Source organism: Phalacrocorax carbo, chromosome 10 (genome assembly GCF_963921805.1).
Source record: "Phalacrocorax carbo chromosome 10, bPhaCar2.1, whole genome shotgun sequence".
Classification (NCBI taxonomy): domain Eukaryota; kingdom Metazoa; phylum Chordata; class Aves; order Suliformes; family Phalacrocoracidae; genus Phalacrocorax; species Phalacrocorax carbo.
Window position 1 is genome coordinate 17,960,169 of NC_087522.1, and position 24,626 is coordinate 17,984,794.

The 24,626-nt window shown below is 47.8% G+C and overlaps 1 protein-coding gene across 2 annotated transcripts in view; it reads left to right on the plus strand.

Moving 5' to 3' along the window:
- RAB11FIP3 (RAB11 family interacting protein 3) overlaps positions 1-24,626 on the plus strand; it is an 81,311-nt gene that overhangs the window by 16,456 nt on the left and 40,229 nt on the right. For both annotated transcript variants that reach the window (XM_064462130.1, XM_064462131.1), the window contains exon 2: positions 6,895-6,988. In XM_064462130.1, the coding sequence (XP_064318200.1) occupies positions 6,895-6,988 (94 nt within the window). The remainder of the gene's footprint in view (positions 1-6,894; positions 6,989-24,626) is intronic.

Here is a 24,626-nt window from a genome sequence, read left to right on the forward strand (position 1 = left end):
AAGAGGAGGGCATCTGGCATGAGACATCTCCTGCACTTCAGAGTATTGCTAGCTAAAAATCCCCTCTATTTGGCAGTTACACCAGTGTGGCGCTTGGCTTCCTCTCCACCTGAGTTCAAGGATTGTGTGACTTAGAATACTGTTTTCCCCCCTGAAGATAAAAGGTGTTCAGAGCAGATTTGGGCTTCTTGCAAACCAAAGAGACTAGTTGGAGCTACGTGAGAGATGCCTGGATTTTCGTGTCCTGTCTCAGTCAAGCAGGCTTTGTGGGCCCGTGCATACCCAGAATTGGTCTGGACCTGGTTATTTGATGTAAACGAGTTTCCTGTGTTTAAAACTCCAAGATCCACTGGATTTTAGGACATTTTTTGGTCCTCTGTTTTGCTTGAAACTCCCCAAGTTGTAAATGGGTAGAGAAAGTGTGCTGGCACATGCAGTGGCTGCTGGCTGGCAGGGGTCTGCTCCTGCCATCCCATGTGTTGTCGCTTCTTGAGACCCTTCTTACTGGCAGTGCAAAGTAGGCAAACCAATACTGCTGGACATGACAAGGTGTCTGCAAACAGGTCCTTGTAAACCAGACCCTGCTACAATCTGGGAGACTTTGAATGAGGAGAGGTGGTTTAAGCTTAAAGGCCAAACAGAAGATAAAGGCTGGCTTTGGGCATGTCTAATATAGTGTGGAGCCTTGCACCAAGCCCAGCAGAGATCCAAGCAGCAGAGTGTGTGGGCAGCAAAGGGGAGCGCGGTCCGGCTGGAGAAAATTAATAGTAGAGGCTGATAGAAAAACCTCAGCATTGGATTAAAAGTGAAGTTTTATTTTCTGTTTGTAATACTTCAGCATCCATGTCCAAGCTGAAGATTCAGATGCATGGGAAACAATGTCTGCATACACTGTGCTTAATCATGCAAAGCTGCTTAACAAATTACATAAATGTTTTGGAAACCTTTCTGGCCTGTTACCAGAGATGGTGAAAGGCTGCCTTCCCTTTGTGCGTACCTGGGGTCCTTGCATATTGAAGGGGTGGCTGCTTTCCTTCCTTATGATTTCCTCAAAGGCACCAGGTGGAAAAACTGACCCTTGGAAGCTGATGCTGAAGCTGCAGCTTACCTAGCGTGGACCCTGCTTCCTTGCCTAGTCCTGCCTCTCTGTGTAGTTAAATTTGACCTCGAAGGCTCCCATTTCTTCTGGAGGGGAAGAGACAAGGGTAGGGTCCTTAAACCTGTTAGTTTCCTGTAATATTCCATTCAGGAGAGAGAAATTTCCTATTGATAAGTTGTTTGGGAAGAGGTGGTGGTAAGTAGTACCTGGGACTGGTGTGGGTTTGTAGGACAGGGCTGTGTAGGTGTCAGGAGCCCAAGGAGTCTCTGTTCTTGTTTCATCCCTCCATAGCAGAGCTCTGCTCCTTTTGAGCCATGCAGTGGGATGTTATTTCCCTGCCTTTCAGCCTGTGACAGCTCCACATCCATGTCAAGGGAGCTTTGTGTGCACAGCCCGGCTTGCTGAGCCCAGCAGTCAGTGACAGAGGGGCTGGGAACTGGAGCTGGCCAGGATGTACATGTGAAACCACGTATTTTCTCTGCCCACCACAACCTTGTAGCTGGAATGCCTGTCTGAGGTGGGGGTACCCAACCCACCCTTGGGCTCAGCAGTTGCTTTCAAAGCTCTGGCTTGAGTGCCTCAGTGCTCACTTTTTAGACTAAACCTTCGCCATTCTGCAGAAATACTTCTTAATAAATGACATGTGAATGTGTTTTGAACTGCTCACACGTGGCGGCTGCTTTTTGCAACAGTCCCTAGCCAGCGCTGGCTGCTGCCATCAGGGCAAAGCATGCAGCAAGTTCCCTGGTGAAAGTCTTCCTCTGGTGGTTGTGTTTAAGTTTCATCTGCTGTTTTGGGCTAAAATCAAGGCCCAGCCAGCAATAAGCATGCTGTGTCACCCAGTCAAAATCTGGACCGGGCTTACTGGTTTTGTCGACTCTTTCCTGGATGGGCTGGTCTGTCCCTGTTGATTGCTCAAGTGGCCAAAGCATGCCAAGCCAGACACCCAGTTCAACCAGACTCTTGGTAAGTCTCCAGCATGTTGTTCCTTATCTGGACAGGTCTCCTGGTGTCTTTCTAACAGCTCTCTGGGTTCTCTAGGTTCTTTTTGTACATAATCCATGTGATTGGTCACTTAGGGGGCCTGAGAGTAGAAGTCATCTGTTAAGCCAAGCAGATCTTCACCCTCGCTCAGTTTCCCATGACTTATCTTGGCGCTTGTCCTATTACTCAGAAGACTGAGACCACACATCAAAACCTTTCTGAGGAAAGGTGGGAGTAACTTCAAGGCAAAAGCATCTGTCTTTGCTTATCGCAGCATGGATGAGACTGCAGGTGCACAACTTCTTGGTGGGAACTGCAGCCTACTTGCTGGCCTGCCTCAAGTATTTGGGGATGTTTATCAGGAATATGTCAGTATTGATTTTTGTGTCTTTGGCTCCTTTGGATTTGCTTCCAGAGTCTGTGTAGAGTCAAGCAGTACTGAAATATTGACTTATTTGATGATACCATAGTGAGAGTAATAAGTAACTAGCTTATGCGGCATGGAGGACAAGATGGGGCCCTGATTGTGGCTAGGCTGGGAGCATGTGAGATACCATAGGACTGTAGGAGCTGAGCTCTGCCAGCTCTTCCTTGTGGGGTGCCTGACTGCTGTGGCCACTAGAAATCTCCCACATTCATTTCACCCCTCAAAAGAATTTATTTTTGGAAGCTGATTCAGCCCCAGTCTCTGCCAGAATATGAAGGAAAAATTCTGGCAGGCTCAGGGGTTACAAGGAGGGTGTTGGGTGGCCAGTGCAGTCCTTGCTGCGTTCGGAGATAAACGCTTGAAACAAGGGCAGCGGATATCTTGTTTTGCTGAATCCATCTGCTATGTGGTGGTGACATGGAGCATCCATAAGGTAAACAGAATAGGCCTGGATCTTTCCTTTCCTTTTCCTCCAGCCTGCTTCACAGGGCCACTCACAGCTGGGGAATCCCTCACCTCCCTGGAAAATTTTCATTGTGTGGCTGCCAAGCCTTTGTGTTTATTTGAATTTGGAGTTGTCACTGTTGGCTTAGTTGAGGCATGAAATCACTGATTTCACTGCATCGAAGCAAGGAGCTATTTTTGTGCCCCGCATGGGGCACTGTAACAGCCAGTACAGCAGTATGGCATGGTGCTGGCATACAAGCTTGGAGGTGGCTTGGTCAGAGGGGCTGTTGGATATGGGTGTTGGTTGGCAGCAAATCTTGTTGGTTTTGGAAGATGAAACACCCTGCCAGTGTGCAGAGCTCTTTAGTACAGAAGAAAACGTGGTAGTGTGGTTGGTACAATGAGCAGTTCTTGTTCTGTTGTTGAGATGCCAGATGACCTCCCTCTTCCTCCCCAATCTGCTTCCCTCTCTGTGTCCCTAAACATGAGAAATCCCTTACGGACTTATGCCAGGAGCTCGTTCCAGCTTCAGTCCAGGCTGTGCCTTGTCCCCTGCACAGGGGCCAGCAGGGCCCCACAGGCAGTTCTCACCACCAGTTCTGCTTCTGCAGGCTCTTGTCTGTACTCAGCTTAAGGTAGATTGACTTAAAGTAGGTTAAATCTCTCACTTTCCACCAGGGTTTAAATCAGCTATTTAAACCACGTCATCCTCTTTGACTTTCTAATGCTCTGTATTTCTAGCTGCTCTTTCTTTTGAGATGAGTTTGTAACCAGCTACAAACACACACGCTAAGCAAAACCTTTATTTTGAACATTTCTTGCTGGCCAAAAGAAGGTACCTGTCTGTGACACTGGCTTGTATCTGCCTGTTTTTAGGTTAACGTTGCAGTTTGGCAGTGTTAAGTTTTGTTTTCATGCTAATAGGAGTGTGGTTTTAACCACTGCACTCTTGCAGATTAGTTTTCGGCTAAAAAACCAAACAGATCTGTGACTTTAGAACTGCTAAAACGGTTTGAGGACCTCTGTTTGGCACCGTTCAAGATCTTAATGTGTATTGTCTTGAACAGTGTGTGTGGTTCTGGCCCTTATTTTCAAAAAGGATGGGGGGGCTGGAGAGGATGCAGGAAACATGATTAAAATGGCCAAGGGGCTGGAGTAGGTGCCTTGCAAGGGGTGGGTGGACAGGCTGGGACACATCAGGGAGGAGAGTATGGACGAGAGCAGTCACACTTACACCTTACCACATGCTGCAGAGGTGCAGAGAGTTAAAAAAAAGTCACTCCTGTGCAGAGCAAGTAGTGAGCTTCTGGAGCTTGCAGCACCAGAGGTGATTGAGGCAGGTTCAAGCTCTCATGGGCTCTAAAGGGCTAGGGCAGAGATATCCTTACCAGCATCTGTGGCTCTGTCAACTGTGGAGATGCTGGGTGCTGGCCTGCAAGACACAGCCTCTGCTCTCCCTGGGTAGCTTCTCGCAGGGGCTGGAGGGACCAGGCAGGTACTGATGTTTTGGTCCTCTGTGTGTTGTCAACTCCTCTGAGTGTCAGCAGCCGCATACACTCAGTCTGGTGACAGGAGCATTGTCTTAATCAGTTATTTATTGATCAGAGTTCCTTTTAGGCCTGGACAGCAAATACAGGTGGATTTGGATCAGCACAGATATACTTCCATGGGCTTGAGCTTCATCAGCTGCATGGCTTTTGTTTGTTTGCCTCGGTAATGTCCGGGTTGTGAAGCTTTAAGAAACATTCCACTGATGAACATGAGCAGCAGTTCCCAGGTGGCCAAGGAGACCAACAGCATCCTGTCTTTTATCAGAAATAGTGTGGCCAGCAGGAGCAGGGCAGTGATCGTGCCCCTGTACTCAGCACTGGTGAGGCCGCACCTCGAGTACTGTGTGCAGTTTTGGGCCCCTCAGTACAAGAAGGACACTGAGGTGCTGGAGCGTGTCCAGAGAAGGGCAATGAAGCTGGGGAAGGGTCTGGAGAACAAGTCTGAGGAGGAGTGAGTGGCTGAGGGAGCTGGGGGCAGCCTTGCCTGGCATGTCCCATGTGCCTGGATCTATGGATCCTGGATCCATGGCTGGATCTTTACAGAAATTGTACTTGAGAGTGTGACATAATAATCACAAGCTTATCAATTCTGATTAAATGTCACTTGCATTTCTGTTATCTATATATACAGATAACAAATTAAGCTACAGCTTTTGAACTGAAAGAAGCTGCCAGATGCATTAACTAGAACAGACACATTCCTGAGAGTTGCGTTTGTTAGTCTAAAATACCTTTGTTTAACATACAAGAAGCCTGACTCATCCAAGTCAGCGTGCCATGTGAGTTCAGCAGTTTTGATATCTGTCTACCAAAAAAGTTCCCCAGACAACTAGAAAAGATGCTTGTGTTTAGTCCCTGTTCATGGTGAAGTAAGCTGGCCTGTGGGCAAGCCTGTGCCATGCTGGGGCTTGGGGGTTTGTCCTGTGGCAGCCCTGGAGAGGCACAGACTAATGGATTTTTTTATGGTCTCAGTCTTGTAGTTTCCTCTGTGCCGGCAGCGTGCTCACCACTTCTGTGGGGAGGTGGGGTGTCAAAAGCAGATACTTCTCCTGCCTCCCCAGAATGTGTTAGAAACCACACGGACACATGGGTAAACAGCTCTGAGTGTGTCGCAGATGTGATTTTTTTCCTGTATAAACACAAACCTGCATTTAAGAAAAACAAAAAGAAAGCAAACACCACCACCACTCCTGCTGACGCATAATGAGTCAGGCAGCTCTGAGCACCAGGGCTGGGTCTTCCACACCATCAGCTGTTAAGTATCCTTTTAGATGCAAGATTTCTCTCCCTGGAAGGGAGTTTTGCCATCTTCTTCCTCAAGAACAAACCAAAACTAAGAGATTGCTCGAGTAAGTCAAAAGACAACTGGTTGTGGTCATGAGAGCTGAACAAATCTAGTACTGCAGACTGCCTGAAGAATTCCTCCTCTGTGTCCGTTCTAAAGGAGGAGGAGAGGTTGATGTGCTTGGCAGGGCGAGGGCAGTGGTGCCAGCAGCTTTTGAGTACGGAGCTGACTCTGCAATTCCTTCTTTCACTTCTTACATGCTGCTTGCTCCTGGGCTGGTTTCTTAGCTGAAGGTTGTAGCTCTAAAATATACAAAGGTGCCGTGCCTCTATGTCTTAAAATGAGGGTTTGCTTTTTTTATTAAAGCAGAAAAAATGTCTGATTGTCTCAGCTTGAGACTCATTAGTGGTATAAAGGGGTTTCAGAAGGGTAGGCTTGTGGCAGCCTGGAAGGAAGGAACCAAATGCACCTTTTCAAAGGCTTTCACTGGACCGTGAGGAATGACTGCAGTTTTGCCCTCAAACTGTAGCCTGTTCTGTCTGAAGTGCCCAGATCATCCTCACCAGGTCTCACAAGTGTCCCTTGCTCCATGTGCGTGCCTGCTCCGGCACCTGCATCCTAATCCTCACTAGGTGATGCGATTCCTTCCCCCTTGGGCATTGTCTAATTGTGAAAATGTTTCAATTATGTGGCCTAAATTTGTAACATGGAGCAGTTCATTATCACTGAATCCTCTTAATTGGGCCCTCCTACTGGGCAGCCTATTATTAAGTTTTCCCAGTTAAGACAGGACCTCTTTAAAAAACATAAACAAATCCCTGGCCGAGAAGGACCATGTTGCAAGAAATACTGCCCTAACCTATGTTTCAAAACTAAGCAATAGTTTCAGCACCAGCCAAGTACTAGTTAACCCTTCTGTACTGATTACTTATGTTCCCTTCAAGGAGAACAGCCACAGTTTGGTGTCAGTTTAAGAAATTCACTGCTGTTAGCTCAAATCCTTTTCTTGTGAGGAGTTAAAATTTGTCACAAGGTGCTCCTCTGATGGAAGATACTATCTCCCCAAAGGGCTCTATGGGTAATACTGCTTTTGTGTTTGCAGGTGAAGGACCTGACAAAGTACCTCGATCCAAGTGGACTTGGAGTCATCAGCTTCGAAGATTTCCATCGGGGGATCAGAGCTATCAAAAATGGAGGTGAGATTGCTGCTGTGCTGTGAGGGAGACACCAAATTTAATGCCGTGGGTTAACTGAGCTGAGAAGTTGCTTGGTGAAAACAAACTGGGTTTGGTTTTCTTGAAAGTCACTATTCTGTTGGTTGGAGACGGATGGGGAGAGATTGGGTGCATGTAATAATAGAGGTGAAAAAGGGGGTACAGCAGTTGTGGTGGTGGCTGCATGTTTTCCTATTTATCAGGAAAGTTCCCTCCTGAATATACATTGGAAACAGAAAAGCCACCGAGGGAGAAATACCTTCTTGTTTGGTGTGTGCTCTCACCTATGGTTTTGTGGGGGTTTGCTGCTCTGGCAGAGTGTCTCTTGGCTGACATGCTGCTGGAGATGTCTGTCTGTCTGCTGCAGAGTGTAACATCTTCCAAACACTGGGCAGTAATGCATTTGCCTTCACTCTATTTGGAGGATCAATGTGCTCAGCTAATTTCTAGCAAGAAGCATACTGAACAAAAGCTTTGGATTCTCAGACTGGTAGGTATTCTTGAAACAGGCCTGTGACAATCCCCACATTGCTCTTGATGGGCTCGTTGTGAGTACTCCCAGAGCAGTAGCTTGGCAAAATTAGAGTATCCTTCTGGCTGGTTGGCATTTGACCTTCTTTGCTGAAGAAAAGATGTTGTGTTTTCAATTTGGAATTCATCTCTAATGTAAGTGTTAGAGGGTCATTTTGGAGCGAGTGTGTTGTGAAGGCAGGGTGTGAAAAATATTGAAAGCCTCCTGCTGAGCAGATGTAATTTTAAATGTGTAAATCTGAATTATCATACTTGCACGTCAATCAATTCCGTGCACAGCAATGCTTATCTTAAACTTCAGCGTTGCTTTCACACAGTGATGAACATGCACCATGTTGTTAGCCCTGCACAGTGAGCATGCTTTTGAGCGCTGATACAAGCAAAGACATGAAAAGTCCGATGATTCCTATTCAAATCACGTTTCATGAGTAGAAAACCCTCAAAGTAGAAGTAACTTCTGTTTTTCTGTCAGTTGTCCATCCCTCCTGCTCCCCCCCTCCCAACCCCAGCTTATTTGCGCTCAGGATTGTAGTGTTTCCCAAGTTTTTGCATCTGGTGTGGCTTGATAGTGCAGCTGATTCCCAGTTCTCATGATGCAGGAGGAAATGTGGCACGCTATTAATTTGTAATAAATTGTTATTGCAGTAGGCTGTGAAAGTTGTCTTGTATTTCTCTTCAATAATTCGTTGCTCTGCTATTGTGTTATATTTAATTGAATGGAAAAAGCAGATCCAGACAAAGCTTTTAGGATCCCTATTTACTAAACTTGAAAGAGATTGGTATGTGTTTATTACAGTCGCTAAGAAAGGCAGAGCTCTCTAACGTTGCACAGCATTAAACAGCTATAAAGGAAACTTAGGGGTGTAGGGTACAGAGAGAGTTCTTTGAGTCTCACCAGCTGAGCAGTTGCTGATGTTGAAGGGATCTTGAGGATTTGCTGTTACTGCTGAGACAGTCAATATTGATCATCCCTTTGTAAAGAAAGCTTATGCTTGCTGCTGGGTGCCCCTTTCAACAAGGTTTTGTTAATTAGCTTGGCCTATTTTTAGCCAGAGATGGTTCTGTTGCATTTCCTGGTACTCTGTAGTTCTTTTGGTCAGTTGCTGAAGTGAGACCTGATGTAAGCTTGTATCTTGCAATGTCTGCCTTAATGTAGGTAAGGGTTTATTTCTGAAGATGCTCCTCTTTTCTCTCCCTCCCCCCACCCCGAGACCTTCTGTGGAGAATAGCTGTGATTTTTATGCAAGCTCCTGTGGTCTAGCTTGGCAAACTGAAGGTGCAGTTACAGAACTAGAAACGCTTGCACACTCAGCTGCTTTCTTTACAACTGCTTTCGCGTTCAACTGGCCTTTGTGTCCAGGGAGATTACTAAACTCCTTGGTCCTATTCCTGTGCCAGCTGTTTGAAGTATGTTCCTACTGGCCAAGGAACACGCTGATCTAGGACTACTCAAACTTGCCTCCACTTTCAGTGCAGAGCAAAGCACTGTTTAACCACTCAGACAGCAGTGAAAGACATAATGCCACCTCTCTGCTGCCATGAAACAACTCTGTCGCTGCCACTGTAACCTTCTGTCTGGACAGGTAATGTTGACTGGAGGGGGGAAAGAGCAAAGTGACTTTCATGCTGCAGAAGCTGGATTTGAGACTGTAATGAGTCTTCAGCCTGTTATAGCTGCCTTACCCTCTACCCTTCCCAAAGAGAAGACTTAAGATGAAAATGTGGTCATTGTGTATATATATCTATGCCTGCTGCATGTATATATGATTGCCATTAGAATGCTATGTTGGTGGAGTCTGGAGGGCCCTGGGGTCTCTCCTCTGCAGGAGATGGTGAGCCCATGGCTCTTGGGCTCCATTCTCGGGTCCAGCTCCAAGTGCTCATCAGGCCCAGGCTAGCATAGGGATCGCGGGGGACTGCCCGGGCTTGGGCATGGGGAGGCAGGCTCGGAGGCACCGCTGGGGCAGCTTCAGCTCCTCACAGCCTGCTGTGTTCCAGCCCTTCTTGCTCATGGGGTGGTGTGGCTGCTGGGACACCCTTGTCTTCCCCCGGCTCCCTGAAGCATGTGGTTTGCCTGCTTTTAAAGTTTTTTGTGAATGTTGCCTGGGCAACTGGCCTGTCCTGCAACATGTAAATAGAAAAGCAGAAGGGGAAACTGGAACAAACATTGGCAGTGAGTCAGGGATGATAAATAACTCTGAAAAGTAGAATTTTAGGGCCTTGTGTTGTAAAACTTGGAGCTGGTAATGTAGTGGAGGTGGTAATGGTACTGATTTGAAGGAGGAGGGTATGTTATAGAGCATGCTTAAAGAAGCCAGAGATGGTGTGTACTGCCTGAGGAATCCACAGCCAGAGGGAGAAGCTGGTGCACCTGGCTACCATCAGTGGGATCCAATGGGACATCTTTCAAGTCTGCAGGGGAAAAGAACTTGGGAGCTAGTGGGACTGCTGCATTCATCGTGCTTAGAAGCTACAGCTCATGGGGCATCTTCTCTCTAAGAAACAAGTATGAGGGATTGTATGCAAGCCACGTAGAGAAAACAGACCAGGAGTAAGGTCTCTGTCTACCTGTATGGTGAGGAGCCAACCATGGGACAGGGGGTAGTGAGATGGTGTCTATAATTTGAAGCCAAGGTGCCTGGAACAAAGAGCAACTCTAGTCTGCTGCATGTTGGATGCAGGAACTGCTGGAGGGGGTGTTAGCTGGCAAACATGAAATCTGGGTAGTATCAGACACAGCTGGATGCAAACAAACAACAAGGGTTGTGCTCACAGGCAGACTCCTTTCTTTGTGAGGGCATTTAAGAACCTTTTAAGCTTCAGACACCTGTTTTTTCTAGAGGCCTCTCTGTATCCCAAGCACATATTTAATGTCTCCTCTTCGTAGCAGACCAATGCTCTTACTCAAATTCAAAACCAGTAATGAAGTCACGTAATGCATGCCCATTCTCTGAACTGAAACATCTGTAAGATTTGTCTTCCAAAATAAAGCCTGCTGGGAATGGGCTCTGTGCAGGTACCTTCCTGCATGCAGGGGGATTGCTGTTGGTGTCAGTTCAAGTAAGTGCTGTGTCAGGCAGGGGAAGGTGCGTCCCTGGAGCTCAAAGCCTTGTCTGTCCCTTCTGCCTTGGCTTCTGATCCCTGAACAAAGGGGCCCCTGTGCATCAAGAGCAGACAGTGCATCCACTGAGAAATAGATGTGTTCTTGAGCTCAGGGTGGGGCCTGAGGACGGAAATAGTCAAATCCTTTTCAAATGCTTCAACTAAAAGCTCTTTGGATTTGGGAAGATGGAAAATCCAGCTCCAGTGCCAACACCCAAATCTGGAAGCTATAATTGAGTTCCTGTTTGCAGGGATGGTGGGCTGCTGGCAGGCATGAGCCAGGGAGCTTGACTGGGGGAGACCCTTCGCAGTGCCTGCTTCAGGGGGTAGCTGGTTCAGGAGTCAGCCGCTGTGCCAAGCAAACGAGCTGCAGCTCAGTAGAGAAACCCCTGTGGGGTTGAATAAGAGGCATTCAGCTGGAGGACTGCGTTCAGCTTACCAAAGGCATTTGAGAGGTTTCCAAATGACAGGCTGGAAGGGAAAAGTGTGGAGCTGCAGAGCGAGGCAGGGCAGGGTGTTGAACAGCAAATAAAGGGCTGCCCAGTGGTCAGGCTTTGGCTGGGCTGGCTGGCTTGCTTTGGCAGTGCACAGGCAGGCTGCTGCAAAGAGCCTGTGTGAAAGTGCTGCGTTGCTGCTAATTGGAACTGGCAGCAGCATGAACTCGAGTCAGTTGGAGTCTTTGTGGGGCTGCATCACTCAGTTCCCAAGAGCAGCCCTGGGAAGGTTTCAGTGGGTGTATCCTCAGAGCAGAGGTGGCTGTTTCTGCAGCTGGCATTTCATGTCCTAAAATAGTTGCTGTGCTCCGGGTAGCTGAATGCCAGTTGGGAATTTCCTGAAAGAAAAGCACATATCCAGCCCTCCCCTGGGATGAAGGCTGTGAGCATCAAGAGAGGGCACTGCACATCAGCTCTCAAAACCAGATCTGAGTAATGATCCCCATGTTGCTCATCCCACATGCAGGTTGTGCTCTGCAGCCTTGCTGCCAACAGAGCAGCAATGTTCCCCACTTCCACGGCTGCACTGCTTACTTGCTGATCCGGCATCTTGGTGATGCCTCTGGATCTGATAGTGCTTAGAAGACATCTCTGAGATCATGGCTCTGGGTGCACACGAACCACTTAGTGCTTGCAGAGTCTGCTAGGTAGCAGGTGGTGGCTCTGAATTAACTTCCAGAATGGATGCTGGCTGCTGCCCTGGTGACACAGACCTGCTCTGACTCCACAGAGTGTTTGAAGGTGCAGAGCATGTTGGATAACTGGCTCTGTCTGGTAACGTAAACTACTGTTTGGTTTGTGTGTAGGTTTCTTTTTTTTTCCCCCCTCTGTAGGATCTGCATTGCAGATGGCTTTTGCTACGCAAAGTGAAAGCTTTCCTTGCATGGGGATAGTTCCAGAAGCCAAAGCTTATGTTCCCTTACACACTCCCAATCCAGTGATTATTCCTGAGGCTGTTTGTGTGCATCTTCAGTGGTCTCTCCTCTTCCAGACTGATGCTGGAAATCTGGTAGTATTTGCAGCAGGCTACTGCTGACATCTAAGCATGCTTTCTCTGTGGGGGTACCCAGGCCCAATTTAATATTCAAGGTGTTTGATTTCTAAAAGGAAAGGCTTCACTGAAGCTTAGCAGATGGAAGGGAGAGCTTGTGTGTGCGTTTTGACTAAACTCGGTGAGTATCTGGCACTGGTATGAGCACTTCCTACGTTCTCATCAGATCTGCTGATCTCTTTATTCATGCAGCATTGCTGCAGTGAAGACGTTCCCACTGATGTTGCCTGTTCCTAACCCTGGTTAAACCATCATCGATTAGGGAGACAGTTGATTTGATGGCTGAAGGTAGGAAAGATGCCTTTTTGTGTACAGCTGTCATTCAGGGAATGGGCTGCGATGAATGGGAAATCAAGATTGATTCATGAGCAAGAATAAAATCAAAATTGCTCTGATTATGTTTTTTGCTTTTTTTTTTGCATTGCATCTTGCTCTTCTCTGGCATGCATATATATATGTATGTACTGTGTGTACTGCTTGTTGGGATAAGGAATTTGTGAAGATGAGTGTTAATTCTGGCCATGAAAGGACTGAAGAATTAAATTTTATTTTGAAGTTTATATGTATACTAGAAAGAAAAAAATCCCCCCACTGTTCTTTGTAGATCAGAGTTCTCCTCATCCATGTAGTACAGAGGGATGCTCGTAGCACTGTTCCTGTGCTAGTTAAGTTTGGAGTCCATGTGCTTATCGTCTGTGACCCCTTCTGCTAGGGGCAGAAGCAGCCAAGCCTTTCTGGGAAGTACTGAACTTGCATGGTTGTTATTTTTGCTGCTGGTTTTTTTTTTTTCTTTTTACCTTGAAATAGTGGCACTTAGGTACTTGTCTTGGAAACCACTGAGCCTGGCCGTGAAAATGTGTGAGGGTTGTCCATTGAGTCTATGTAACTCTCCCTGCTCTCATGGGATGGGGAATTAGGAGTGTACACGCTAGTCTGTGATGGAGATGAGCTGCTTTGGTGGTATCCTGTGGTCAAAATGGCCTGAGGTCAGTCTCTATCCCTCTCCTGCAAAGGCATCTCTAACAGGAGAGGGTCAGGGGTATCTGGGGGCACAGAGGCACTCGCCTTGGAAAGGCTGGGGCTCAGAGCATGTGGGCAATGGGGTGGGACAGAGGTCCTCTTTGTGAAGGCGCAAACAGATGAAGAACTGAGCAGGCGTGAGTCCAGCCCAATTTTCATCCCTAGAGGCTGTTCCGAAGTGAGGGGCGGATACAGGAGAAAGCCTCAGGGCAGGTGGCACTGAGGTGTTTGCTGTCTTCCTCCAGCCCACATCATACAGTTGTCCTTGGAGATGAAAAGTCAATCTTCCACTCCCAGGATCTCCAAAAGTCAGTTTTCTGTTCCCAGGAGCCCCAAAAGTTGTGCAGTGTAGGCAGCTGCTAGCCCCGCCTCAAAGGGCTTCATGCTTTCTGGGATTTCTGTTCCCAGATCCTCTTGAAACAAGGGGACAGCTGTACCACTGAGATACATACCTTTGCAAATGTAGCTTTTTCCTCCATGCATGTCCTTAATAGCTGCTTGTACCCCCACCATAGCTCCTGTATTGCTTCTGCTGAGTGAACTGCAGGCTGTGTGGCTGGAGGGCAAGGATGCTCTCAGCTTGCCCGCAGCCGGTGTGGGGCAGGGAGCAGCTCTGCTTCCTCTGTGATAGCAGCAGAGATGTGGGAGGTGAGCGCATGGCACTCCTGATGCACGCACTTGTCCTCTGTTTTGGAATACTTTCACACTGGAAAAGATAACTCCAAGCCATCTCAACTGGGAGGAAGGATATTTTCTTCTTAAAAGCAAACCAGGAACAAAAACACCACCTGGAAAACTATTTATCTCCAGCTGTGCAGCTGCCAGGATTCAGCAAGGTTAAATCTGACTACAAACTTAACCCGTCCTAGCCTAAGCAGGGAGATTTGGTTGAGCGTGGCTAACTGCTTGTTCCCCTTCAAAGCAGGAGCAGTGGCTGGGAAGGCAGGGAGTGAGGGAGATGCTCCTCGGCTGTGAAACCTGTCCCGCTGCTGAGCTTTGGAGCAGTGGTGAGCCAAACCGTACAGCCTATGACACCCTCAAGCTCTTTAAAATCACTATTTATTTCTGCCATAATATGCTAGGGAAAGGACTCAGATGCTGATGAAGGTGACAACATTTCTAGCTCACCATGGCTTTTAGTGATTTGCATTTTTCTTTTAATTTACGTAAACAATTGGGCTTACTATTTTTTTTTTTTAACTTGGCAGCTGAGTGAAGGGTTACATCAGGGATGAGGCTGGCCTGCTTGATGTGCTCCCTGCTCAGGCATGGTGCACATCTTCCCAAAAACAGCCTGGCAGATGACATACTGCATTGACCTACTTTCGGGAAAAGCGCAGAAGTGTTGTAGAAATTGTGTCCGTAGGCCTCCTTGCAGCTCAGGGATGAGAACAGCAGGGAGTTACTCAAACATGCTGCCGTAAAACTGCCGCCTCAGCTCAGCAAACCTCGGGGTCCCAGGGAATGGGAGATTGGCACAAGCAGCTCTCCCATTTTGAGAATTCTTTCTTTATGAATGTTTTGAGGCATGTGCCAGAGAAATTTTGCTGCATCCCATCACTGTCATGGAGTGTAACAGGCTGCAGGTCCAAAATACACAGAGTCAGAGAAAAACCTAGTTCATTACAAAGCTGCCCCTCGCTTACTGTGGCAAGCAGCTGACCTGGGATTAAATGCCCACAACATCACCACTTGCACACAGCTCCTTGTGAGGGGAAAGTGATACTGTCTAGCCAGATTTCTTGCATATTGCAGTAAATTAGAGCGAAGGGGCTGACCGGGGGCTTCCCTGTGCCCTCATGAAGTACCAGTAAAGGAAACTGGTGGTGGCTGCTTAGACCCTCAGATCATGACCCAAGCCTGAAAAAGGCAAGCTGGGGTGAGTTTAAACTGCAAATGAAAGGCCTAAGTTTGGTGCCCAAAAGAAAACTAATTTTGCTGGCAAATAAGAAGAAAAAGCACTGTAGGGACTACCTGTTTTCTTGGCGAGATGGTTAATACAAAAATAGGGAGCAGTGTTTCATTAGAGCCTCGGAGTGATTTGTAGCGTCCCCTCTTCTATGGAGGTAATGACTAAAAAGGAAACAAAGGCAAGTTCTCTTAGAAAATAGCCATTTCTCATCATCCCTCTGCTGTCTCAGTATTTCTCCATCATATGTTTTATTTTCTGACAGGAGTATACTGTTCCATTCCACATCTGTTGCTACTAATTCTGGGAGACTGGGCTAGCCCACGGTTTGGGGAGTGCGTGGGAGGAGGCTGGGCTGGGCTGGTGGCTCCAGATGGGTGGTGGTGGTTTCGGTCCTGCCTGTTTTGATTTCTCAGGTTTGGATGTTAGCTCCAGAATGAGGGATTGTTAATGCTTGGCCCAACCCAGGAGGCTGGGGCATGTCTCCTCCGTCCTCACCAGAAATGTCTGGCCAGGGATCAGGTAGGGTTGGCTTCCCAAGCTTAGGTAAAGGAAAGTAAGTAGCCCATCATCCTGCCTCTGCACCAAACAGCAAGCCAGAGCTGTCAGACCATTTCTCTTCAGGAATCCAGTCAATCTGGTGTTATTCACAAAGGGATAATTACTCACCTACGACTTTGCTCCTCTGAGAGCTCTGCTCAGCTCTGTCACAGCCTGGAGGCTTGTGACTATGTGGTGAGCGTACCCTTGTAACACCTTTACAGACTGATGTGGCAGAAGCTTGTTTCTTCTGAGTGTTTCCTGGTCTTGCTCAACAGGAGAGGCTGTGTGTGATGTGGCTTTGCTGGGAAATTGGTCCTAATTGTGGAGCCGCTGGGTTGGGCTGTGAGGGTGAGCAGCAGGTGGGCTGGCTCTGGTGGGCAGCATATCCCCCGCACTGAGAGACACTTTTCCCTGGTGCTCTAACCACGGCTTGCTGCTTCATCGCCATTCTGTCCTACCTGTATCAAGCCATGCCTCCTCCTGGGTTGGTGTGTGTATGTGTCCCTCAAATGTCTCTCTCCCTGATGATCATCTTTTCCATGTGCATACAGTCTGATTGCTCCTGTAAACCTGTTTAGCCACTGGGCAGCTTATTTCTCCTTCAGATAGAAAAGACTCCTGCTAATGAGGTGACCAGTGCTGAATTTGCTGATCAGAGATTCACAGGACAACTGTCACCCGTTGCAGCCCAACACGTGCATGGCAGAGCAGCTTTGCTCCCATGCTGCTCTTGTGACTTTGACAGTGGAGCTATACCAAGTCAGCGACTCATGTTCTCCCATTGCTTCTCCACTTGCTTGGTTTTGAAGCCTGTTTTGGTTTGCACGTAGTTTTATTAATGCAGTCAATACTTATAGAGAGGTCAGTAGAGAAAATGCAACAACTTCTAATAAAAATGCTCCTGCTGAGGCAGTAGGAACTAGGCAACATCATGTTTGTAACCTCTTGGCCCCTTGTTTCCCTTCTCAAAGGTCTCGTACTCTGGACTGAAAAGGTCTAACGCTTCTGATAGTAGTGTTCCTCAACTGTCCTCCTTCTACTTGCAAGAGTGGTCATGCACAAATAATGTTGTTGGATTCTCTTCCAGCCAACAAAATGTTACCAAAACCTTTGAAAACTGTCCAAATGAGGTTTATTAAAAGTTTATTTCCCTAGTAATTAAGCTAGCTTTGATTGAAGCACTGATGATCCCTGCTGGTGTCTGCATTGTGTAGTTTGTGGTTTCTGAGTGCTGCATTAAGTCCCTTGTTTATGTGTGTTGTCTTGGTAACAGCAGGAAGGAAGGGCTGTCAACCTGTGCGATGCCTCTTAACACCATCCTCCTTGCTTTGGGGAATCTTATGATGGAAAAAGGATTAAAACCCAAGTTTATAGGACCCTCCTCTCTTACTTTTTCCTGGGCAGTGTTTTATTTTACGAAGCCAGTTTAAGCAAAAGTACTTTAAAAAGTACAGCTACCCTCTTCTTCAGTGATGTGTGGGACACAGTTTGGCTCGTTTTAGAAGAGAATTTTTGGCAATGTTGAGAGTTGTGGGGAGAAAAAGGGCAGGGTATTCAAGCATGTGAGCCTTAAGGAGCATTTTCCTTTTAATCTGCATAACTTTCAAGGGACTTTGGAGGACACTCACTGTACTTGACACTCACTGTAACAGACAGGACATCTTTAAGCAACACAACCATCACTTCTAAGAGATGGTTCAGAACTGTGAAATGCCACATTGGGAAGAATTTTCCCTGCAAGTATAGTTTAATGCCTCTTCTTCTCTTATGTATTATATTTCCCCCCAAACTTAGGCTGAGTTCTGGTCAGGACCTAGCCTCTGATCTCAGACTCTCCGACTTTATAAATAACTTACTAATGGTTTTGCAACTTACCTTTTGAAGTCAGGGCCTTGGCTGAAGTAGAAGGTGTCTGTACAGTTGTTGGACAGTCTTGCAGATGGCACATAGATCCATGTGTTGCCTAAAGGCAGATGAGTGGTTCTGATACAAATCACTTGCCAGCACTCGGGTATTGCTTTGAAAGGGCTTTTAGCATCAGCTTTGCATTAGCTGTCCTTAGCTTGTGGTATGGCTAGTGGGGGGACAGAAATGGAAGGTAAGACCTGCGAGTGCTGAATGCCAAATACCAATGCCTGCATGTTATGATTTTCAAGTGCTGTAGGTGTTGAAGGGACTTCTTTTAATGCTTGCATCCAGGCCATGGGTGGTTCTGCAGGCAAGCTGTGCCTAGGTTCATACAGGCATTGCATTCATAATTATATTTAGCTGTGCTTGAAGGTAAGTACATTGCGGGCATTTCTCAGGCAGAGGATTGGAAGCTCTGAGCTGCGGAGGACTGAACACCAGTTATGTGTTATCTTGATCTCTCTGTGTGGGAGCTTTGAGCTGGAGCCAGTGTGGAAGGCTGAAGTGCTTCGTGGTGGGACAGTGCTGTCTAGCCACTGCCCCAGCTAACGCAAGGGGCCTCCGAGTGGGTCAAGAAACAGCTTTGTTTCTGCCGGTGTTATCTGGTATGTCAAAAGCTTTGGTGCATCTGGGCTCCTGAGCCAGGGTTCTCTATTTTGCTGGCAGGGCCATCTTATTTAAGCGGTGCCGCTTGTCTTCTGTGTACTTCTGCCCGAATCAGGCTGGATGTGGAGCATCTAGAAGAGTTTCTACTTCAGTGTACTCAAAAGCTTGACAAGACATGAACTGCTGGGTATCCCAAAGGTTGCATCTACATTGAGTGTGCTCTGGGAAGATAAGTTAGGATATTCTGTTGTTTGCATAGTTGCATGCGCTCTTTCAAGAGGTCTTGCCTCATTCTCTTCACAGAACAGGAAATAACGCTGTTGGCTGCAAAATCTATCTTTGTTTCCTGAAATGTAGAGTTCTTGAAAGTAGAAGCTAGAGTGAAGGAGACAGAGGACATCAGGAGGTCTCCTCACCAGGGCAGCTTGTGCTATTTTGGAGACTCAGTCTCTTGGCCTTTTCTGCTGGTACGTCACAAAGTGGCTCTGAACCACTTGGCGGTGGCCACAAACCTGCTCCTTATTTTCCACACCTCCAGCAGTGAGCCTTTGTTCCAGGCTGACACAAATCTGGAGTCATTTGTCATCAAGCCAGCTCAAGCACACCCTGAAAACACAGTTCAAATTGCTGAGAATTAAAAACAAGGACCCATATGTTAAACTCAGTACCAAATCCTATATGTGTTAGCGGTGACTTCCAGTCTCTGGTCCATCACTGCAAGAGGCATCAATGCTCACCAGGTCTCTGAAATGAAGTGAAGGCAGCTAGATTTACGCTTCCAAAGCACTTGGATACCATGAAGTTAACTCTTTTTATTATGCCATAGATGGTATGTCTAAACAAAGCTTGAGGGTCTGCACTGTATGAAGGGGATCAAAAGGAATGTGATAAGTACCAATCCATAAGCAATGATAGTCAGGAAATGGAGGACTGCTAAAGTGTGTTAGTTGAGAGGGGCTCGGATGAGGGTTGTGTAAGCAGTCTTAATTCTGATACCGTCTCCTTGGGAGCCTGAGTTTGCCACTCGGTTATTCTGTTGTGTAATTTTTGGTTGTAAAATAATATTCTTCAGTAAGTGCTCCTGTCCCATTGTCTCATCTCTGGAGGAGTCAGCACGTTGAGCTACAGGAAAAGCAGGTAGCAGAAAGCAGCTCTTTCCAGCTCTGATCAGTGCTACCACTTTGTATTTAAGCATCAAATTATAAATGTACTCCTGGATCAGTTATGGAAAGCAAAAGGGTGGATGGTTGGTCTGGTGTTAGCTTTAGCCTGCAGGGACTAACAACACATGGGTGCTTGAGCTTCGGTGAAAGCACAAGACCCTGAGCTGTCTCTGGAAATACTGGGCAGTGGCTTTCCCTCTGTCTCTTTGCTCTGTGTGCAAGATCCTCCTAAATGCCTGTAACTTTTTAATGCTTGGCTCTGTCTCTCTCGCCACCTTGTTTTCAAGCAGCATGCCCAGTAAGGGAGTTTGATTTAGATCAGTTGTCTTCTCTTAAGCCAACTGTAACTTCATCTTGCCTTTTCTGGGGTCTGTTTTTGTTTTGTGCCATTCATGCAGGTTCCTAGCCTTACTCCTATGTTGAATAATTCAGGTTTGTTAGCTGTGCATAATCCGTACTGGTCAAATCACTTTGAGTTTGTAGTTCTGTGGCTTGCAGCAGTGTGTGTTGGCAGATGACTTGAATACTTCTGAAAGGCTCTGTTTTTCTAGGTCATTCCTATATGAAGCCAATAAAACTGGCTCTGTTTCTGACCTGTGTGTCACTACTGTACCCACAGCTCTTCACTCAAGGTGCCTTTTCCCTGAAATCCTGTCTTCTGAAAGCAGTTTTTAGAATCTATTTCAGGAGCCTCCTGTTCCCTGGGACTTCTGTTTCTGTAACTCTATGTTCTGCTGTGTTTCTTGAAAAGCCTGGGTCACTATTGCACATCCCAGCCCTTTTGAAGCACAATGATTCTCCTGTCAGCACAACGAGATGGCGAAGGGTGCATCTCTGGCCGCTGCACACATTCACCCCCACGAAGAGCCCAGGACCTTGTTCTCCAGCTGCATGTATGCCGTACATCCAGGAGAGATCTCTGTGCAGCTGGCTGTGTCTCTGCTGTTGGCAGTGCTGCTCCTCGGAGTTGGACAGTTGCTCTAGAGACTTGACGGATACTAGGCAGAGGTTGCCCTTGGCTTGCAGCTGGCATAAAAGATGAGAGTGAATACTTCATCAGTGGAAGAGCACGCGGATGTGTTCGGACAGAGATGGTCCTTGTCAGAAGCTTTACATAGCAGTGTTTGGACAATTTTTTTTTTAACCAGTGGGAGGAACGAGGGCATCTTAAGAGGGAGATGCAGGATTTAGTGCAGAGGCATAACCCAGCAAGAAACAGGGCAGCACTGGGGAACACAGAAAATGAAGGGGCGGGGGGGGAGAAAGTGCTGTGGCTGATTGGTCAGAGCTGGGCTCATGGCAAAAATTATATGGCGTCAAATCTCCATCTCCCAAGTGGGTGGTGTAGTCAATGTGGTGGGCTTGGGAGGTGGTGATCTCAGTGGGGTTGGATGAGCGCTTGCTAGGCAACAGGAAGCTTCAAGGCAGGAATAGGAAAAGATGTCCACAGGATGCTGCTGCAGGTACCTCATAGTAGACTTAATTTGCTTTCTACATCTTTTTAAAGTTTCTTTCAAAATCACCTTAGCTTCACTGGATGATACAGTACACGTGCCTGGTCTTACTGGTTATAATTACTTCTGTAAATTCTACACCAGCCACATTATGCTCGTAAAACAGTGCTGCCACAATAATTGAACTAAAGCTTTATCCAGATGACTGGTACCCTGCCCACGTATTCCAGTCAAATTAGTGCAATTAATTTGGGAAAAAGACCTAGCATATAGCTTATAGCCTCTTTGCAGGGAGATTGTTGGGCAGTGAGGTTCCCTGTAGGGTCTCTTGGAGGCTGATTTTTTAGCTTTGAGATTTTTGGCTGTGCATAGATGTAACAGGACTAGCAGTGGAAGTGATGGATAGAGCTGAAACCCCAAGGGAAGCTGGTCGCAGACACCCAGGTGTGAGGAATGAGTGCAGACAATCTTGCCTTGGGAGGGGACAGCAGTCCCTAATGACATCTGCATCCTGGGGCAAATTCTGTGATTTTGAGTGGCGTTGGAAAGAGGCGACTCCAACCAAGTGTGCTGACCACATTGACCATCAAAGAGGAGAAGGAAGATGTCAGGTGAAATCAGGGATGGGTGTAAGAAATGAAAGTGTTCTTTATGGTGTGAGGGACATGGAGAAGGGGATGTGAAGAAGAATAGGATGTCAGCTGGGATTTGGCTTTGAGGCCCAAGGGGGAGAGCAGAGGGGAATTCGAGCACTTGTGCTCAGAAAGTGCCGCTGGAGCAGGGCTGTGCGGTGCTACTGCTGGTGGCCCACAGCCATCCTGTGCCGCTCACGGTGCGGTGGGGGAAAACAGGTAGCAGAGCCCTCCAGCTCTCCCCTCATGCCTCTTTCTGCACCTGGAGGATGGTGCTTTTCACGTAGGGAGCGCCAGTGAGCAGGAGAGGTCTCTTGAGTGTTTTTGGCTCTTTTGGACTGGAATTTGAAAGCTTAATGCAGCCTATTGTGCTGGAAGACTTGCAGGCAAGCTCTCCATGGCAACTCTCCCTATACACAAAGCACCATATGGCTTTTTCGGAGAGGGAGGGAATGACTCGAACAGAAAAGTCAACCTTTGTTTATGGTGGTGTTTGTCTTTGCTCTCTGACATGAAGCATGGGAGGTGGAAACAGCGTGCTGTCTCCTGGGCATGGCTTCTGCTGGCCATGCCACCAGCAAGGGTGCAGGTGACCTCTCAAATGTGTTTTCCTTGCTTTTTACAGCGGAGCTTGCAGTAAAAATAAACCCTGCCTGCACAAAGGTCCCCTCTTTGGGCTGTGTGCTCTGCAGACAGATGGAGCAAGCAGTCTCATGTTTGCCCCTACTTCAAGAAACGTTCAAAAGGTGGGAAAGCTCCAGGAGCACTCGGTTTGGGCAAGAGCTGTACAGGAGGCAGCTGATGTCGGGGAGCTGTTTGTGTGTCGTCTGCCCATGCTTTATAGCCCTGCTTCTGAAGGGAACTGGAAGCCTTCACTTGACTGTAAATTCTCCCTTTTCAAGTCCCTTTGGAAGGAATGAGTGGAATAAATATCTTTATCTGTGTCTGTAGAGAAGCAGGAAGCTTTTGTGTGTCTACTTGGAGGGGGAGGAAAAGGGATGATATAGGAGCAGAAGGGAGCAGCCTGTGCCTGGCTCTGCCACCTTTCATGGTGCTCTGCTGTTCCTGGGGCTGCCGTGGAGTGCCAACAGCAGCACTGGAGATGGCTTTGCAGGGTGGGCACCAGTAAGGCCAGCTGGGTTGCCCAGCCGTGTCCAGCAGAGGTGTGAGATCAGGTAGCTGGAAGCACTGGCAGCTGCCCAGCACCCAGCCGTTTGGCTGGAGTCCTGCTGCTCTTGGCTTGGGGATTCAGGCATGCTGCAGACGAAGCATTTGCACCGTCCTGGGGCATGCTTGAAGGCTGTGGAGAGCAGAGCTGTCACCGGGGCTCACAATGGGACATGCCACAGGGCAGAGCCCTGGCCAGGCACAGGACCAGGGCGCTGTGCCTGCAGCCTGTGTCCCAGTGAGCTGATCTGCTCTTTGGATGCTCCCATGCGCATCACATCCACCTCTCTGGAGGTAGCCATTGCTTGTGTGCTGCGGCCTGTAGTTGGCAAGAGATATGGCTTGCTGTCCCCTCTGTTTTGAAGTGACGTGTGTTGCCTTTCAGGAGCACTGTTTGGTTTTCCCAAAAGTGGGCAGAAGCTCCTCTTGGTGAGACCTGCTCTCAGGTGCTCCCATGGCTTTGCAGCATGCAGACCACTGTCCCCATACCCTTGGTCCTCCCTACTGTCAGCAAGGAGGCACGCAAATTTTGGAATAAGGACAGGGATAACTATTGGGAAAACTCCTCCCAGTTATAGGCTCAGACCTATGGGCAGAGCTGTGCAGGTGGGGACAGGGTAACATTTGAGGAGTGGGAGAATACTGTCTTCGGATACTTCAGTGCTAAACCCATTGGTGAGGGTAAGAGGTGCCCTTGCCTTGGGCATTGTGCTTAGGCAGCAGTGTCTTCACATGCATCTCAGTGCCTTGCTCAGGCTTACACATGGGAACGCCAGCAGCTGGAAGCACAGCGCATAGCAGCACTGCTGCCCGGAGCCGTGAGCAGGGAGAGCAGTAGGGATATTGAAGTCATAAATTGTGAACAAGAGCACCTTTCATCTGATGAAGCTGCGACCCTGCTGTGTGCTTACTGCAGAGCACAGCATTGTATGCTGGTTTCTGGAAAAGCAATTTGGCTTATTCCTGGTTTTGATTTACAGTCTAACCCCTGGGAGCCCCAGACCCAGGTTAGGGGAGGGCTTGTTTCTCAGTGCTGTGTGCTCAGCTTCTCCCACCCCCATGGGCTGCCAGTACCTATCCAGTCAGCAGCTCCAGTATCTCCTGGAGCCCAGACTATGTTTGCATTTAATGGTCAGCTGAAAGAAGCACTGGGGAGGGCATTAGGATGGGAGGGTTATTGCTTCAACCCAGACTCTGAACACTGTCCTGTGCCCTAATCCCTTGACTTCATACTAGCCATACAGACCCTCAACGAAAAATGGCCCTTCTTGATATCTGGAGGTGGACCTAAAGCAGGAGCCCTGGCTGTGACCGTATAAGGGATACACCCTTTTGAGGGAGGCTGCGTATGATCCCGTCGTACAAACATCATGCAACTTATGTGCCCCTTTGGTTTGGACTCGAGCCTGGGAGCTCGAATTGCCTGCGTTGCCAACCTGCTGGAAAGCCACCAGCATGAAGGATGCAGAAAGCAGACCCTGCTTTGTAGCTCTTCTCTCATTGTCTACCTCAAGTAGCTGTAAAAGGAAAGCCTGTCCCTCCCCAAATCTGGGTGAATGCTGAGCTCTCCTAGGAGCACTGATATAATGACTCTCTGCCCAGCCAAGTTTATCGACATCAGACAAACCTACTGCCGCAATGTTTGCAGCTCCAAGGCATGTGGTTTTGAGCCTGCTATTTATTTTGGGACTGCAGCATCTGATCTTGATTTGGTGTTTCCAGCTTGGGATCTAGGTTGTGTGCTGGATCAGGCGTTAGCTGTTGCTTGAGGGAGCATGGGGAATTTATGCTCCCTTCCTCAATCGAAGGGCTTGGAGAAATGCTGATCCGCTGTGCTGCAGATGGGTGTTTGGGGGTGGGAGGAGTAACTTTTTTTTAGAAATCTCCTTGAAAACCTCCTATTTTCCTGTTCCCCTGTGAGGATGGCTCCTGATGTAGCTAGCCACAGGAGGAGCAGTAGATGATAAAAGCTTTGGTGCAGCCTCCTTTCTCTGCAGTTCCCATGGTAGTTGGCTCTCGCACATAGATCTAATGTTTTCC